General features: G+C 55.0%; 1 protein-coding gene across 1 annotated transcript; it reads right to left on the bottom strand.

Annotated features, from left to right (window-relative positions):
* Window positions 1-9,644: 9,644 nt before the first annotated feature.
* DDN (dendrin) lies at window positions 9,645-12,160 on the bottom strand. Its single transcript, XM_087813929.1, has 2 exons — window positions 11,952-12,160; window positions 9,645-11,556 (listed from the first exon to the last, which is right to left on the bottom strand). Exons 1-2 carry the CDS (start codon window positions 12,158-12,160, stop codon window positions 9,645-9,647), a joined length of 2,121 nt encoding a protein of 706 aa, XP_087670055.1.
* Window positions 12,161-15,484: the final 3,324 nt, after the last annotated feature.

Here is a 15,484-nt window from a genome sequence, read left to right as displayed (position 1 = left end):
CTGGCCTGAAATAGCTTTTCAACAATTCTTTTGTTTTCCCAGCCTCTGTTGCCTTGCCTGTTAAACAGGGAAGGTTATGGGTACTTAGTCTTCTTGAGGAAGGTGATGAGGTTCAGAGGCGATCATGTACCTGAATGCTTGGGTCATTTGAACACTTGCTGAAACCTCTTCTGTGCCAGGCATATGCCTGATGCTGGGGATACAGCCATAGTGCCTGCCTGGAGGAGTTTACAGTCCGGCTGGGGAGTCAAGCACACCAACACATATTGTCAGTGTAATGGGGGGAGAACAGTGAAAGCTCAGGGAAGTGCAGCACCCTCTGCACATGCGTGAGGTTTAAGGACACACTCCCACACTCAAGTTCTCAGCACAGAGGCCCTTTGCTTCCGGGGGGGCTAGGACTTTGAAGGGTAGGTAGGGACGTGCAGAATGAGGACTGGCCCTCAAGGGGGCATGCATGGATAAAAGGGGGAAAGCAAGCGAAAGGGCTGGAGGGTCTGCAAAGCACTGCATGGGAGCTAATTATTTTGTGATTATTATCATCTGAGCCATCCTCACGCAGAACTAGAGCAGATAAATCCCAGGGAGAAAACCAGCTGTGCCTGGAGAGAGGCCTCACTCAGGTCTCGGGGCCCAGAGCAGCTCAGGGAGGTTGCCATAAGACAGTACTATCAGGAATGGGCCTGATGCCTCAGCCCTGCCTATCCACCCAGGCTAGCCTCCCACCCACCTCTGACCTTCAGGTGCCAGATGCCACACACCCAGGGGAATCTGAGGCTGCCAGGGACCCCGGACACATGGTTGGCCTCAGCAAGTGAGGGAGGTGCTGGTCTTGAAATATCCAGGGGGAGGGGGAGAGGAAAACCTGAGAGGACTGAGATGGCAGGCCCGCACAGTCCCCAGGGGGTCAGCAAGCTGGCACCACACACACCCTGCCACACGCACCCTGGAAAAACCCTGTCAGTGGGGCTGCAAATACCCCAGGGTCTAGCACACAACCCCCCCACCTCAGGCTGGTTCAGTCCTCCTCTCCAGGCCAGAGGGAGAAAAATAACAAAATGAGGAGAAAATAAGCTGTTTGGCTGTGGTGTGAGCAGGAATATCCATGCAGAGCTGCCCACCACTCACCCTTACTCACTCTTTCCACACCCAGCCAGGGCGCCCAGCATGAGACAGACCACCCCTCTGCCCCCTCCCCCGTCTGGGCTAAAAGCAGACGCTGGTGAGCGAGCAGCAGGTTATAAATATGCCCAGGGAACTGCCGCCAACTCTCTCCCTTGTCATCCCCTGGGAGGGGATAGGGTGGGGTGGCTCCTGAGGAGGAGCCAGGGCTGCCCTGTTCCCTGGGGCCCAGGAGGAAGTGGGGCTTCCAAGAGGCTACTGCTTTTTTTTTTTTTTTTTTTTTTTTTGCCCTTTTCAAAGGGAGGGAACTACTGCCACTTCATTTTTCCTGGACATTTGCTCATCTGTTCAGAGGTGAGATCCCCACCCCTCCTGGACCATGGCTGGGAGCTCAGAATGAAAGGGCCCGAGGCCACTCACTTTGTATCATTGTGCTGCCCAGCAGTGTTTCCCTGCCTCACACCCCTTTGCTCTCAGCAAAACCGAAGTCCACTCATTCATCCAAGAGGCATTTACTGAGGGCCTGCTGAAGGTCCGGCCCCGTGCATAAGCGTACGCACACCGGCATGCACAGGGGTGCACACAGGGATGGGCACGCACACACAGAAGTATCCACCCCCATGTGTTCACACCAGCTCCAGCCCCCAGTACGAACTTCTTGGCTTTAACCTGGCAGCTTCATCAGGAAGGGTAAAGCTTCACGCTCCTGGTTCTACCTCAGAATAAGGGGTGGGGTGAGGTGGGGGGTGAGAATAGGATCCCTAAACATTCCTGCTTCCACTGTTTCCCTGAATAAATGAGAGGGTCCTTTCTCTCCCTGCCCAATCATCGTCCCAATGTAAGTACCGTTCTAGGAAAAAAGGGCCACTCTGTGGGATTCTGGAGGGCACCTGCCCAGGTTACCAGAGCCTCCTGCCTCCCAGCCACTTGCCAAGTAGGTGCCAAGCTGGGCAAGAGGGGGCAGCGCCACCCTGGGAAGCTTCCAGCTCTCCTTCCCCAGGGCTGAACCCCTCCCTCTCCCTCTTCCCTATTAATCCTCGGAAGTAAGGCCCCTATTGTGGCCCCTCGCCCTCCTTGGCTGGCGTCTAATTAACTCCTCCTGCCCCCGGTTTTGTGTGCCCCCCTTACCCCACCTTGTCGGCCCCGCCCCTCCGCTCCGCCTGCTCCCCCCCACGGACATTCCAGCCCGGCTGGGCTGCTGTGCCAGGGCAACCAGGGCTGGACCAAGACCTAATCCCCCCCGCCGCCTGGCCAGGCTGGGGGAGCCCCACTCACCTCCCCGCTCTCTGGGGGCTGCCCGGCTCTGCTGTGGCGGAGACACACAATCAGGACAAAGACGCAGCCCCCAGGGGGCTAACTCAGCCTTCACGCCCAGGTTGTGCGGCATTTGGGGAGTTTAATGAATTGTCCATCACGCCTTTCAGGGCCCGCCCGTCAGCCTGGATTAATCTTCGGAGCCCTGGTGGGGTAGGAGACACTAAGCCTGTATTTATTACTCTCCCATTGTCACTAATTGAGGTAATTATCTGTGACTCTGGCCTGGCCAACAATGCGGCATTCACTCCTGGGACCTCGATGGGCCTGGCTCCCACTCTCAGCACCAACCCTCCCTCCTCTATCAAACCCACCAAGAGCTAAGTTGGGCCCTGGAGCATGTTGGGAAAGTGGACAGTGTCCCACAATGCTTCACCTCTCAACCTGTTCTCTCACATCCACCACTATGGAGTTGCAGCTAGGGAGAGGCCTACTGCCCCCAAAGTAGGTGAGAAAAGAAGGCAGCCTGTCAGGGAACAGGTTTGGCTGGCAGAGCCCTCAGGCCCCAGAGGGGCATGTTTCTGGTCTTTGGTTTTCTGGACTCTCCAACTCTTCACCTCTGGGCTGGTGGTGCCAGGATCTCACAAGGCCCTTCTCTGGATCCACCCTCATGTCCCTCTAGCCTCCAGGGCTCTAGGGTATTTGGAGATCCCAACCCAGGCAATGTGTACTCTGGGGAGGTCCCTAAAGCTACCAGAGCTGGCAGAGTGGCTGTATGACAGGGGAGGTTGGAAGGAAGAATAAGAAAGGGCTCATCAGGGAGCTTAGGGGTAGGGCAAGAAAAGCCATTTAAAGAAGAAGCATCCAGGAGTCACACTAATGTGGCCATGCAGCAGTCTTAGGGAGAAACATGGATTTGGAGGGGTGAGCAGTGCCAGAGAGTAAATTTCACATGGAGATGGATTCCCAGGTCAAAGGGAATGGCCCTTGGGAACAGGTGTGTGTGTGTGTGTGTGCGTGTGTGTGTGTGTGTGTGTGAGAGAGAGAGAGAGAGAGAGAGAGAGAGAGAAAGAGAGAGAGGAGGGGGAGGGGGGAATAGGGAGGGAGGCAGAGAGAGAGAGAGGAGAAATTGAGCAAAGGAAGATTTGGTCAGGACCAGATGATGAGTTCCTTGAGGGCATGGACTGTGTTTTTGATCACAGTCGTTTTTCCAAGAGCCTAACATTGTACCTGGCACATATAGATACTGTCAAATGAATGGATGGATAGATGAGATCTATAGTACTTGCACTGGGGTTGGGGTCCGTTGGCTTTTCTCTTCCATAGATGCACACAGGCTCTTCATTCTGTCTCAGGACTTGCTGGAAGGAAATGTCTAGACCATACCGGGATAGTTCTTGGAGGGGCACTTCACCAGCTGCAAATGTTAAGGACCTTTGTGGAACTCAGAGCTACCTTTGGAACAGCGCCACCGTGTGGTGTATTTTGGGAGAGCTCCTGGAGAGACCCCAGCAAAGAAAGCAGGGTAATCTCTCAGGAAGGGGTGGAGAATGGGGGTCACACCAGGCAGCAGCCGCCCTCCTTCCTATATATCTGACGCTGAATTGCTGTGCCAGTGTTCCTGTGGCACAGTTCTATCATCTGTTCCTTCCTCTCCCAGCATTTGCTCCAGGCCAAGCTTGTAGGGGTACAGAGCTAAATCAAAGGCACTACCCTTAAGCAGCTCATGGTCCAGTGGGGAATTCCACAAGGTAACAAGACCAACAAAGATCATGAGCAGCAGAAAAAGCAACATTATAGGCACTGAGGGGGACATTTGCAGCTCAAAGGTTCTCTGTCCCTCACCTCTCCCTCAGCTCCTCTCACTAAAGCTCAAATGTATTCATGTTTTCCAGAGGCACTTCATGATTTGGCTCCTACCCATCATTCCAGGGCCCCATCCTCTTGCACCTCTGCATTCCCCCATGCCTCTGTTCCCTGTGGAAACTGCACTTTCCCATCTCTCTACCTTTGCCTACATCCTGGAATGCACCTTTTCCCAGTCTCCCCTTGTTGAAACCCATCTTGACTTTTCCTTCCTTCGTGAAACTCTTCTAATTTTTCTTGGCAAAGTTGTGTTGCCTCCTGAAGCATCTTCTTGGCAGAACTTTCATTAACAGCACATACTGGCTGTCCCATGGGTGGTTATCTGTTACCTATTCTCCTACTAGGCTTCTAGCTTCCTGAGGACATGGGCTCTGTGTTTTGTTCGTCTAAGCATCCCTTGCAGAACCTAGCTAGACATATTATATGCCCTTTTTAACAGAATAAATGAATGGATGGGTGGATAGATGAGTGAATGAATGAGTAGGATGTATAGATGGGTGGATGCATGCATGGATGAACAAAAGGATGGATGGATGGATGGATGGATGGATGGATGGATGGATGGATGGATGGATGGATGGATGGAGCGACTGTTCTCTAAAAGGACTCACAAAAGGCTATGTAGTACCAGGGGCCTCCAGGGAGGAAGGCCCCCACCCCACACACACCAGGACATGCAGAGGAGGGCACAGTCTCCAGGCTGAGCCTTCCCTTACTAATATATGCATCCTCAGCGACTTGTCTCCCAGAGGCCTGGGTATATTCCCATTCCCCGAAGTCAGTCCAGGGGCTGCTCCTTCCTTCTTGCTCCCCTGGACCCTCCAGAATGCCTTCGTTAACGTGTTATTTTGTACTGCTTGCCCTGTAATGACTCTCTGGGTTTCCTCTTCTACACCCCTTCCCCCACCTCACACACACCCTAGGTTTGAGCTCCCTGAAGATAGGAACTATGTCTGAATCTCTTCTCTGTCCCGCGGGCCTGGCATACATGTTAAGTGAAGAAATAAATAACTGAGTGAATGCTGACTCGTTTCCCACAGAAAAACTCTGCACACTCCCAATGTACTCAGGTTCAGCCGTCTCTCTCAGTCCTCTCCTCCTCACACACATACACATACTCCTGACCCTGAATCCCCTAAGGTCCCAGAGTTACAGCCCGATTGTTTCCTTTACTAATTTGTGGCTGATCTAGGGAAGTCCCAGGCTCTCCTGAGAGTCTGAAAGGGGAGGAGGCTCTTAGCTCCTCGAAAGCCATATCAACTGGGCTCCATTTGGAACAGAAAAGGGCTTCCCTGGGAAGAACCTGGCTATGGGGAGGGTAGTAGGGTCCTGTGGTAACCTGAGAGCTGCTGTCCCAACCTGACCACGCCCTCTTGTGTCTGCTGTCCCTACTCCTGACCTGTGACGCTGTCAGGTGGGGGGTGGTTGTGGCCTTGAGGCTGGCTGGCTGGCAGAGACAGCCAGATTTAGAAGTCATTTTCGCAGCAGGGAGCCTCCAGCCTGCCACCCACAGGGCCCTGCAGAGCCAGTCTCAGATATGGCTCATCAAGGGCTGCCCCCAGACCTGCAGTCACTCCTCCCCTTCTCCCCAGATCTTTAGCAGCTGGTGCTGACTCCACTCTTAGCAAAGATGGAGGAAGTCCTGGGGGATGGGAGCATGTTTCATTGACACCCTGACCACCCAAGTGCTCCCAGTATATCATTCACCCATTCAAGGGGCTTGTCTCCACCCCAGGGATCCCCTCTTCTCTGGATCTGGCCTCTGCTGCCTCTCCCTCCTCTTCCCTATTCTCAGGTTCCCATACCCACAACACTAATGAAATAGCCCTAGAGAGAAATAATCATCAGAACTTAACACCCTGGCTGGTTTGGGTTTTGCTCAGTGATTAGAGCATGGGCCTGGGCCTGCAGACAGAAGGGTCCTGGGTTTGATTCCCTGTCAAGGGCAAGTACCTGCGTTGTAGGTTTGATTCCTAGTCCTGGTCAGGGAGCATGCAGAAGGCAATCAGTCTCAATGGATGTGTCTCTCACATTGATGCTCCTCTCTCTTCCTCCCTCTCCCTCCCTCCCTTCCACTCTCTCTAAAAATCAATGGGGGAAAAATATCCTGGGGTAAGGATTAACAACAACAAAACTTAACGTTTATGTATCACTTACTAGGTACCAGGCATTGTTCTCAGTGTTTTACATATTGAATCATTTATCCTCCCAACAAGCCTATGAAAAGAACACTATTAATAACCCAGTTTTATAACTGACACCAAGACACAGAGAGGTTGAGTAACTTGCCAAAGTCACACAGCTAGTATGAAATAGAGGCAAGATTTAAACCCAAGCTCCAGAGTCTATGTCCTAAACACAAGACTACCTTAGTTCTCTGACAATGGCAGAGAGAAGCAGAGGTAGGGGGAGAGGAGGAAGAGGCAGCAGAGGTCAGATCCAGTGTGGGTAAGCCCTCAGAAACTGGCCTCCTGGATGTTCAGCCTCAAAGAGGCTCAGGCAGCATGGTGGAGCCCAACTCCACAGTGCCGGCCCCTCCGCTATCCCATGCAGCTCACTTCTTCCACCAGCCTCAGAGCCCTGCAGGCCCTGGGCTGTAGCGCAATCCAGGCAGCTGCTGTCCCCACTGCCCTGGCTTTCCTCTCTCCCTCCCAGCCTGAAGTCCAGCCTCTTCTCAAGCCCAGAGATCAAAGGCACAAACTCCTCAGCTGGACCAGGCTCACCCCGAACCGGCCTCAGTTTTCATCCCTTCCTTTATCTTCCACAACTCCCCTAAATGTACCCTCAACTTCAGTCAAATCAGATCCGTTCCCTTATGGCCATGCCTTATTTTTGCTGATCCCTCTATTGCTGATCCCCCTTTCCCCAAATTTGGTATTTATTTATTTATTTATTTATTTATTTATTTATTTATTTATTTATTTATTTATTTAATTTTTATCCCTTAAAGTACTTAACACTTATCGCTCATTACTATCATTATTTATGTGTTTTCACCTTCACCCCTTGTCAGGCAGGCCTTCCTCATCTCTTCCCTAGAGCCCAGCCCAACTCCTGGTTCCTCTCAGGTGCTCAGTAAATGCTCAATCCTTAGAACCAGGAGTAGACAGAATTGTAGGTGAAAGAGAGACAGACCTCAGGAACCTCTGACCTCTGCTCAAGGTGCCCACCACGACCTCTACCTCTTCTGCCAGGAGCTAACTGCAAACCTAGCAGTGTGGGTTTCAGGCAGGTTCTGGGACAGACCTTCCCTGGGTGACTGTGACCAGCGTTCTCCCCTCAGGTTCAGAGGCCCAAAGAGGACCTCCCTCCAGCTCCGACGAACCAAGGCCCGGCAGCCAGCTTAGGGTCCAGCCCCGCGGCCTCCCAGGTGACCCAGCCCCCTCCCGGTCCTGCCCAGTCTCTCCAGGTGCGGGTGGAGAGTGACATGGAGATAATTGGAGACCAAATCCGTAAGTGGTTTGAGAGCGGGACTGGTGATCTGAACGCTGAGCCTGAGTTGGAGTTGGCGGGACTCGGCGGGGGTGGGGGCAGAGGCGGGGCGGAGGGCGGGGCCAGGGCTCGGAGACTGAGTCTGGGCGAAGCCCCCGCGCCCGCGGAGTCGCTGCTAAATTTACCCAGGCTGACTCAGCCCTTGCCCGGAATGGGGGGTGGGGGGAGTGCGCCGGGGCAGTGGGAAGAGCCAGCGGGGGTGGGGGGCAAGGAAGGGAGAGTCGGACTGGGGGAGACAGGAGTGGGCCGGGAGTTTCCATCAAAGAAAGGAGTCCTCCCCACCGCCCACCGAGCGGGAAGGAGCCGAAGAGCCCTGGGGGAGGAACACTGTGGGGAAAGGGTAGGTGAAAGAAAGAAGATGCCAAGGTTGGACAAAGGGAAGCTTAGATTTATTGAGCGCCTACTATGTGCCAGGCACTGTGCGAGGCGCTTTACAATACATTATCGCATTAAATCCTCACAACAACCCTGCGAGGTAGGTGTTTATATACCCCCATTTGACAGATGAGGAAACTGAGGCTCAGGGAGGTGAAGTGATTTGACCAAGTTCACATGGCTAGTAAAGAGAGAGAGAGGAGGTGTCTGAGATCAGAGAGAGAAAAAGACATCAGCGTGTGGGTCCCCAGCCGTTTGGCGTGGATACGTACAAAGAGGGGCTCGGCGCGCTGCGGAGGTCTGGGTGGCCAGAGGCTGCGCCCGACCTCGCATGCCTGGAGGCGCAAGGCTGCTGACCCCCACGCGGTGACTAGGGATCAACTGATTAACTGCAGTACTCGGGCGGGGGGACTCGCGGACTAGCTACAGGGGTAATCCGCGACCTGCGCGCGCCCCATAGTGGCTACAGCGAGTATCACACCCTACACCTACAGGCTTTCTGGGACCAGCCTCCCTCTTCCGTCCGTAGCCGGTTTCTGGAAGAGGCAGAGATGTAAGGAGTTCTCAGGATTCTTTCAGATAGGTGATACCACCTGGGTGGGAAATCGTGGCAATGATTCAGAGCATCACTAAAAAACATTGGGGAGGAGGAAAGGGGAAGGTCTGAAGAGGTCCCAAGCTGACTCATTGTCTGCCTTCCCTCTCCTTCTTGGCCACCATTCCGCCCTGCCTTGGGCAGCCCTCACCTACATCTGAAACACTGGGACAGGAGCCCTCGCCTATTTACTCAGCTCTTCTGTAAATCCTGGGCAGTCTCTTGAATTGAGAATGAGTGTAGGTGAGAATGAAGCCACCCATAGACCCTCAGACTCTGTTCATCTATTCATAATTCTTTCTTGGCTTGTGAAGGGAAGGATGAAATAAAAGTGTCCCCAAAGGCTCCAAAATGGTAGGGGTGGGCCTTAGAACTCCCTCACTTTACATATTAGGAGAACAGAAGAGGGGAAGTGACTTGCCTAAGGTGCCCCAGTAAGTGAGTGTCAGAGTTGGGACTGGAACCCAAGACTTTGTAACATCAAAGTGAGCCCTCTTCCTGCTTTGCTGGTTGCTCCTGGGCCCCTTCCTCTTCTGCCAAGGGCTTCTCGGTCACCTGTTCACCTCAGTCCAAAGCCTCTCCATCACTTTCAACCCCCTGCCCAGAAGCCTTAACCTGCAATTGCCCTCCCATGACTGTACCACCCTGCCCTCCTGCCTGCTCTTGGCCAGGCTCCTCTGCTCAGCCCTACACCCCTGCTGACCTTACTCGAGTGACCTGAAAGGAGCAGGCATTAAAGTATACTGCTCACCCTCACCTCTCCTGATTTAAAAAAAATTACGAATGGACATATGCTCCCTTTTCTTTCACTTGGGTGGCTTCTATTTAGGGTATGGGAACCGGTATAGGTAAAGGGTACAAGGAAGTCTGTGAGGAAGAAAGGGGACCAGTGGGCCCAAGGATGGATGGGTTGGGGAACACGAATACAGCAAAGGGCCTCTTACTGCCGCTCCCTATTTCTCTGTGGGACCCCTTTAGTGTCCCTCTCCCCAAAAAGGACCTCCTCTGTTCGGCTGATGACATCTAGAATCTCTCGGATACTGTCGCTCGGCTGTGCTGTCTTCCCGCCTTCCCCGGACCCGGTCCGCTCATTCCGCCAGGAGGCGCCCGAGGCTTCTGTGTCGCTTCCATCAGAAGAGCTGCTATGAGCGCTGAGCTCCGCAGCCTCGTCAGAGTCCGAGTCTGGGGCGGTGTGGCGGCGGATGCGGGACACTGCTTCCCTCAGGGCCCCGGCGTAGGGCCCCGGGGTCCGCGCCCAGCCTCGGCCCGCGTGCCGGGGGACCCGCGCCACTTCCCCCGAGCCTTCGGCACTATTCTCACCTCCCGAAGTCGCTGGGCCTAAGACTGAGTGCTCTGGGCTACCTGGCTGGGTGGGGGTGCCCTGCAGTTTTACTTCGCCCACTGGGAGTCCCAAGATGCGGGAGGCGCGCTCTTCTAATGAGGAATCCGCGGGCTTCCCGCCCTCAGCTTCGAACCCGCGCCCTCCATATGGCTGGTGTGAAAGGCGACTGCTCAACAGCAGCTTTTGGCAAGGAGAAGAAAAGACCGCGGCCCCCTCGGCCTCCTCCTTGTGGGGCTTGGGTTGGCTGGGGGCATCTCCTGCAGTGCGTGGCACCCCAGTGGGCAAAAGCTGCACGTGCTGGGTTCGAGGGGTCGGAACATACTGGGACCTTATCACCACGCACGTGGCGTCAATGACAAAGACACCTTCACCACGAGCAGGGCCGCGGGAACTGCGGGGCAGGGTGTGGGCGCAGCGGGTCGCCTTCCAGCTCTCCGAGGTTTCGGGTCTGGCCCCCTCTCTGTGACCCAGGGACTCTCTCCATCCCGTGCCTCCAGGAGCCCAGGGTCTGGGGAGGGTCTGGCTTTGTCGGGGAGGCTGCTTTTTAAGGGAGGGAATCCAGGATTTGGGAAGCCAACTCTGTTCTCTACCTTCTTTCCCTTCCCCGGAGCCCTTGAAATGGGGCCTGGACCTGGGAGCGGGACGCGGGGGGCTGGGAGTCGCAGTAGCAGACCCCGCAGGAGCTGTCGCCTTGCCTGGGCTCCCAGCAGCTTTGGCTTGGGGGTGGCCGTCGCTACCACTGTTCAGGCCAGCAGCAGCCAGCCCCAGGCTTTTCTCCGCGGCCCCTTTTCGGGGCTCCAGCCTTGGCCTGGCTGTTCCGCAGCCTGGGGATCCCCCCAAGAGACCCCGCTCCTGTCGTAGACCCCAAGCCCCTAGGACGTCCCGGTAGATCCGAGGATCCAGCCTTTTCTTTGTGCGCCCTCCCTCTGTCCTGGCCGGCGTCTGAGCAGGGGCTGCTGAGAACGGCGCCGGGGAGGGCTCGGGGCCTCTTTTAGTCCCCAAAGTCCTGTGGGGACCTTCATAAGAAGGTGGAGCCACATAGGGTGGCGGCCGGTCCCAGCGACGTCGTGGGGCCGTCCCGGCAGCGGCTCTCAGCAGTAGGTGAGCCTCGTAGCTGGGGGGCCCCGGCCTGCGACCTCCCCAGGGCCCCGCCCACGCCGCCCTTGGGTCGCTCTGCGGCTGCGCGGATGGACGGGGCGGTCGCCCCGCGGGCCCCAGGCGTTCCGGCCGAGACGGAGCCGGGAGCCCTGCAGGCTGCGCTACCCGAGGGGCGTTCCGAGGCTCCGGGCGGGGCCGACCCGGGGGGCTCCTTCGGGCCCCACCGGCCTTGCGCCTTTTTCGCTCGGTCTCCTTGGCCTCCCGCTCTTGCGATGCCGCTTTCCTTTTCTCTTGCTCCCGGGCTCGGGCCTCGGCTGGGGGCCCTGCCCGCCAGTTCGTCGCCTCCTGCAGCACCCTGGCGGCCCAGGGCCGGCGGGGGGGCGGCTCAGGGGACCCCGGGCGCGGCCCACACCTGGGACAAGGAGCAGGAGCCCAGGTGAGTAGTTTGTGGCGGAAGGGAGCCGAGGTCCGGGGAGCCGGGAGCACTGCAGGCCACTTTGGGCAGCCGTGCGGGGATGTGTGTGGGAGCGCGTGTGCACGTGCATGTACGTTGGGGCTGAAATCTAAGCGGAATTCCTCACCCTCTCTCCATGCACACTTTAACAGCGTCTGCCCCATCTCACCTCCTGCCCTTTCTCACCCCCATTCCAGTGTCTCCCAAACAACGCGGGACATGTCAGGCCCTAGCTGTCGGGAAGGGGGGGGGGCACGTGGGAAAGAGAATGGGGACCAGTAGCGCTGGCTAGTGCCTGGGGTAAGTCCGGACCCGCCCCACCACTCTCTTCCCCTCACCCCTCCTTCACTCACGTGCGGCTCTGGGGCCCGCGGACCCAGTGGCTGGGCTGGAAGTCCATGGTCTGTCGAGGAGGGGTGCGGCGACTATAATGACAGGAAATAGTCTTCACTTGGATCACCAGCAGCTTGGATTTCTGCACCCAGAGGCAGCTTCCAGACTCCTCATCCTGGAGCTCCCGGGGGCTGTCGGGCCCCTCGGAGAATAGATGACCATCCAGCATCCTGCCCCACCCCACCCCGGCCCCCCACCCTCCCACCCGCCCCGAGAGCCCCCTCCCAGCCCAGGAAGCCGGCGCCCACTGCAGAGCGACGGGCCCAGCGACTGGGGACTATATATACCCGGGCACACGTGTGTGCCTGTCTGTGCGTGTGTGAGCGAGCGCATGTGACATGGCGCGGACGGCTCCGCGCTGCTACCTCCCCCATGTGCACGGCCGCCCCCTGGGGCCCGGGATTGGGAGCCCCTTTCCACTGCTCATGTCCCCCGAACCAGAACGAGTGGGCAGGGGACTTCTTATTCTTGCCAAGCTGACAGTGCCCCCTCCCCCGTTACCACTGCTTCAACCTTCTTGCCATTTTAACCCTTCACTCCCCTCCTTGTCAGGGTGCTTGACCACCAGGGTTTTGCCCTTGACTTCCTGCCTCTGACTTCAGTTTCTCTGACAGGGAGCTGATGGAAATGGAACTCAAGGTTTCTGCCTGCCACTCTTGCTGGTTTCCATGGGGTTGGGGTGCAGGAGGGGCTGGCCCAGGCTGGGGGGCTATTTTTAGCGGCAGTGGCATTCGGGTGCAGAGAGGAGATGAGTAACCAGCTTCCATGTGGTGTAGGGAGGCGGCGGTGGCTTTCATGCAGCTTTTGTGTGACTGGGGGTAGCTAACTTCCCCAAGCTCAAAAAGGGTGACCCCCATCCCCTTAACTGCTGGTCCAGCAGGACAAAGGAATCTGTCTTGGCCAGGGTAGCTGCCCCACACTCCCATTCTAGGTTTGTCCTTGGGCATCCATGGAGCCCTCTCCCTGCAGCATGCTCTCTCCCACAATCCAGAAGCCAGAATTTTGGGGTCATACTGTTCTGTGCCCACACAGCTCTGCTTAGCCTTATGGAGGACAGACTAGGGTGCTTATGCATTTGCACCCTGTCAGAGGGGATGGAGGAGGAATGGTGTGCTCCCTTGGCAAAACCAATCCCCTAGCAACTGAGATGATAAAAGTGGCCCGTTTTCCAGCTTAGCTCTCCCCTTCGCCACTACCACAATGCCTAGCTCACTCAGCCCCCACCTGAAGTGGTGTTCAAGATGCTCACCTTTTAGGCTCATTCTGTCCTGGGAGTTGTTGCTTACATCCACATGATCCCCGCCCCCCAGCCTATACCAGGTGTCCCCTGATTCACCATGGTAATGTTCGTGGCAGCACAGCCCACGCCAACCCTTCCATGCAGAGACTTAGCAACCATGCCTGGCAACCATGGCAGCAGCTCCAGTTGAGGGGAGGGGTGTGGGGAGGTGAGGGAAGAGAGTGTGTATGGCAATGGTTCCTGAGGAAGAAGGGATAATTTGCCTCTCCTGAGAGGAATAGGTAAGAATAGAAGGCTATGAGGCTCCCAAATTTTGTTCCTTATCTTTCCTTCTACTTCACCCTCATACTCTGAGACTGGTTGGGTTTTAGCAGGGAATGGAAGAGATCCTAATTTGTTTTCCACTAACATATCTGCAGCCATTTGGGTTCAGACCCTTACCCAGGAGGGTTGTTGTCAGGCAGAGATGGACTTGAGAACCAGAGCTGCAAAACAGGTTTCCTGCTCCCTAACATGGACTTTTAAAGAGAACACATACATCCCCTATCCCATCCATTGAGCCTTCCCCCCTTTACACCTACCAGCTCTACTGATGGCTCTTTGCTTGAAGGTGCTTCCTTCCACCCCGTTCCCACCCGTCTTATTGCTTTTTAAAGCCCTTGCCTCCTCCCCAAATTCCACTTTATGATGGAATGTGACACAAGACATGTCCTTTCCTCCATGCACTCGCCCCCACACATATAAACATACTGTAATTCTAATAACTTGAGTGCCTCCCTCAAATCTCAGAATGTGCTGAGAGCTGTGAAGAGCTGAATGCAGAAGGAGGGGCTTCTTCAAAGCCCTGATGTAGCTCTGAAAGCTGCCTCGATACTTTCCCCATGTTCCATTAGGAAGCCTGGTTTGGAGGGACTGGTATGGTATGGCTGGGTTCATTAGGGTTCTTAGGCACAGTGCAGATAGGGACGTGTTACTCTGAAATCACTTCTGGTCTTGGTATCCAAGATGGAAATGCTATCATACCCGAGAGGCAGTGATGAGATGGTATCCAGAATCTGGCTCATACCCAACAGTCTAGGTGCCCTTATACTGTTTGGTGCTGACTACTGTTTTGGCCCATATGGTTTCAGCATAAGGAAAGGGTCTAATGGAGTGACCATAGTCCTGCTGCTCCCTCACTGCATACCCTCCAGCTCATTCTCACCTTGGAAGAATCACAAGGGATTTGCAGCTCAAAGACAGTGGTCAGTTCAACAAAATCCAAAAACTGAGTCCAACCTTCTGATGGTGGCATGTCTTTCTACCTAAAGACATTCAGTCTACTCTCTGGAGATCTAACACTGTCATGTGATTTTCCTGGGGTATCAGCTTTGGCCCAGGCAGAGGGGAAAGAGGGGGTAGTAAGGAGGATTGCAAGGAATAGGGTGGGAACAGTTATGGAGATTTAGAAAGGTAGTAAATCTAATATAGTGATAAAGAGCATCTGGAGCCAGGCTGGATTCAAATCCTAGCTCTACTTTTTTTTTTTAATCCTCACTTGAGGATATTTTTTCCAATGCTTTTCAAAGTGGGAGACAGAGACAGAGAAACATCGATGTGAAAGAGACACAGTGGCCCGGCCAGGTGTGGCTCAGCAGTTGAGCATCAACCTAGGATCCAGGAGATCACCGTTTGATTCCCAGTCAGGGCACATGCCCGGGTTGTGGGTTCGATCCCCAGTAGGGGGTACGCAGGAGGCAGCTGATCAATGACGACTCTCTCATCATTGATGTTTCTATCTCTTTTCCTCTTCCTTCCTCTCTCTGAAATCAATAAAGATATATTTTAAAAAAAGAAAGACACATCGATTGGTTGCCTCCCGACTGAGGCAAGGGCCAAGGCTGCAACCGAGGTACATGTCCTTGGCTGGAACTGAACCCAGGACCCTTTAGTCGGGGGGGGGGGGGGGGGGGGGGGAACGGGACACTCTAACCACTGAGCAAAACTAGCCAGGGCCTAGCTATACTTTTTACTAGTTGTGTGTCCTTGGGCTAGTTACTTAGCTTCTCTGTGCCTTTCTTTTAAATCTATAAACTGGAATATCTACTTGTTCTGAGGCATAAATGAATATATGTAAAACACTGAGAAAGGTGACCGCAATTTTCTATAAAGTGTGTTATTATTGTTATTAATGAGTTGAAGAAGCCATATGAAGTAGGAAGGTTGTAGTAGTAGTGTTTATCAACTATGAAAATCAAACACTGCAATACCATA

Source organism: Miniopterus natalensis, chromosome 2 (assembly GCF_054644295.1).
Source record: "Miniopterus natalensis isolate mMinNat1 chromosome 2, mMinNat1.hap1, whole genome shotgun sequence".
NCBI classification, from domain to species: Eukaryota; Metazoa; Chordata; class Mammalia; order Chiroptera; family Miniopteridae; genus Miniopterus; species Miniopterus natalensis.
The sequence above is the reverse complement of the archived record's forward strand: the minus strand, read 5'-3'. Positions and strand labels throughout refer to the sequence as shown.

Coding starts and splice junctions, on each gene's coding strand:
- DDN (XM_087813929.1), bottom strand. CDS start 12,160: ATGCTGGATGGTCATCTATTCTCCGAGGGGCCCGACAGCCCCCGGGAG. Junction 11,557..11,951: donor CGCGGGCCCCAGAGCCGCAC/GTGAGTGAAGGA, acceptor TCCTTGTCCCAG/GTGTGGGCCGCGCCCGGGGT.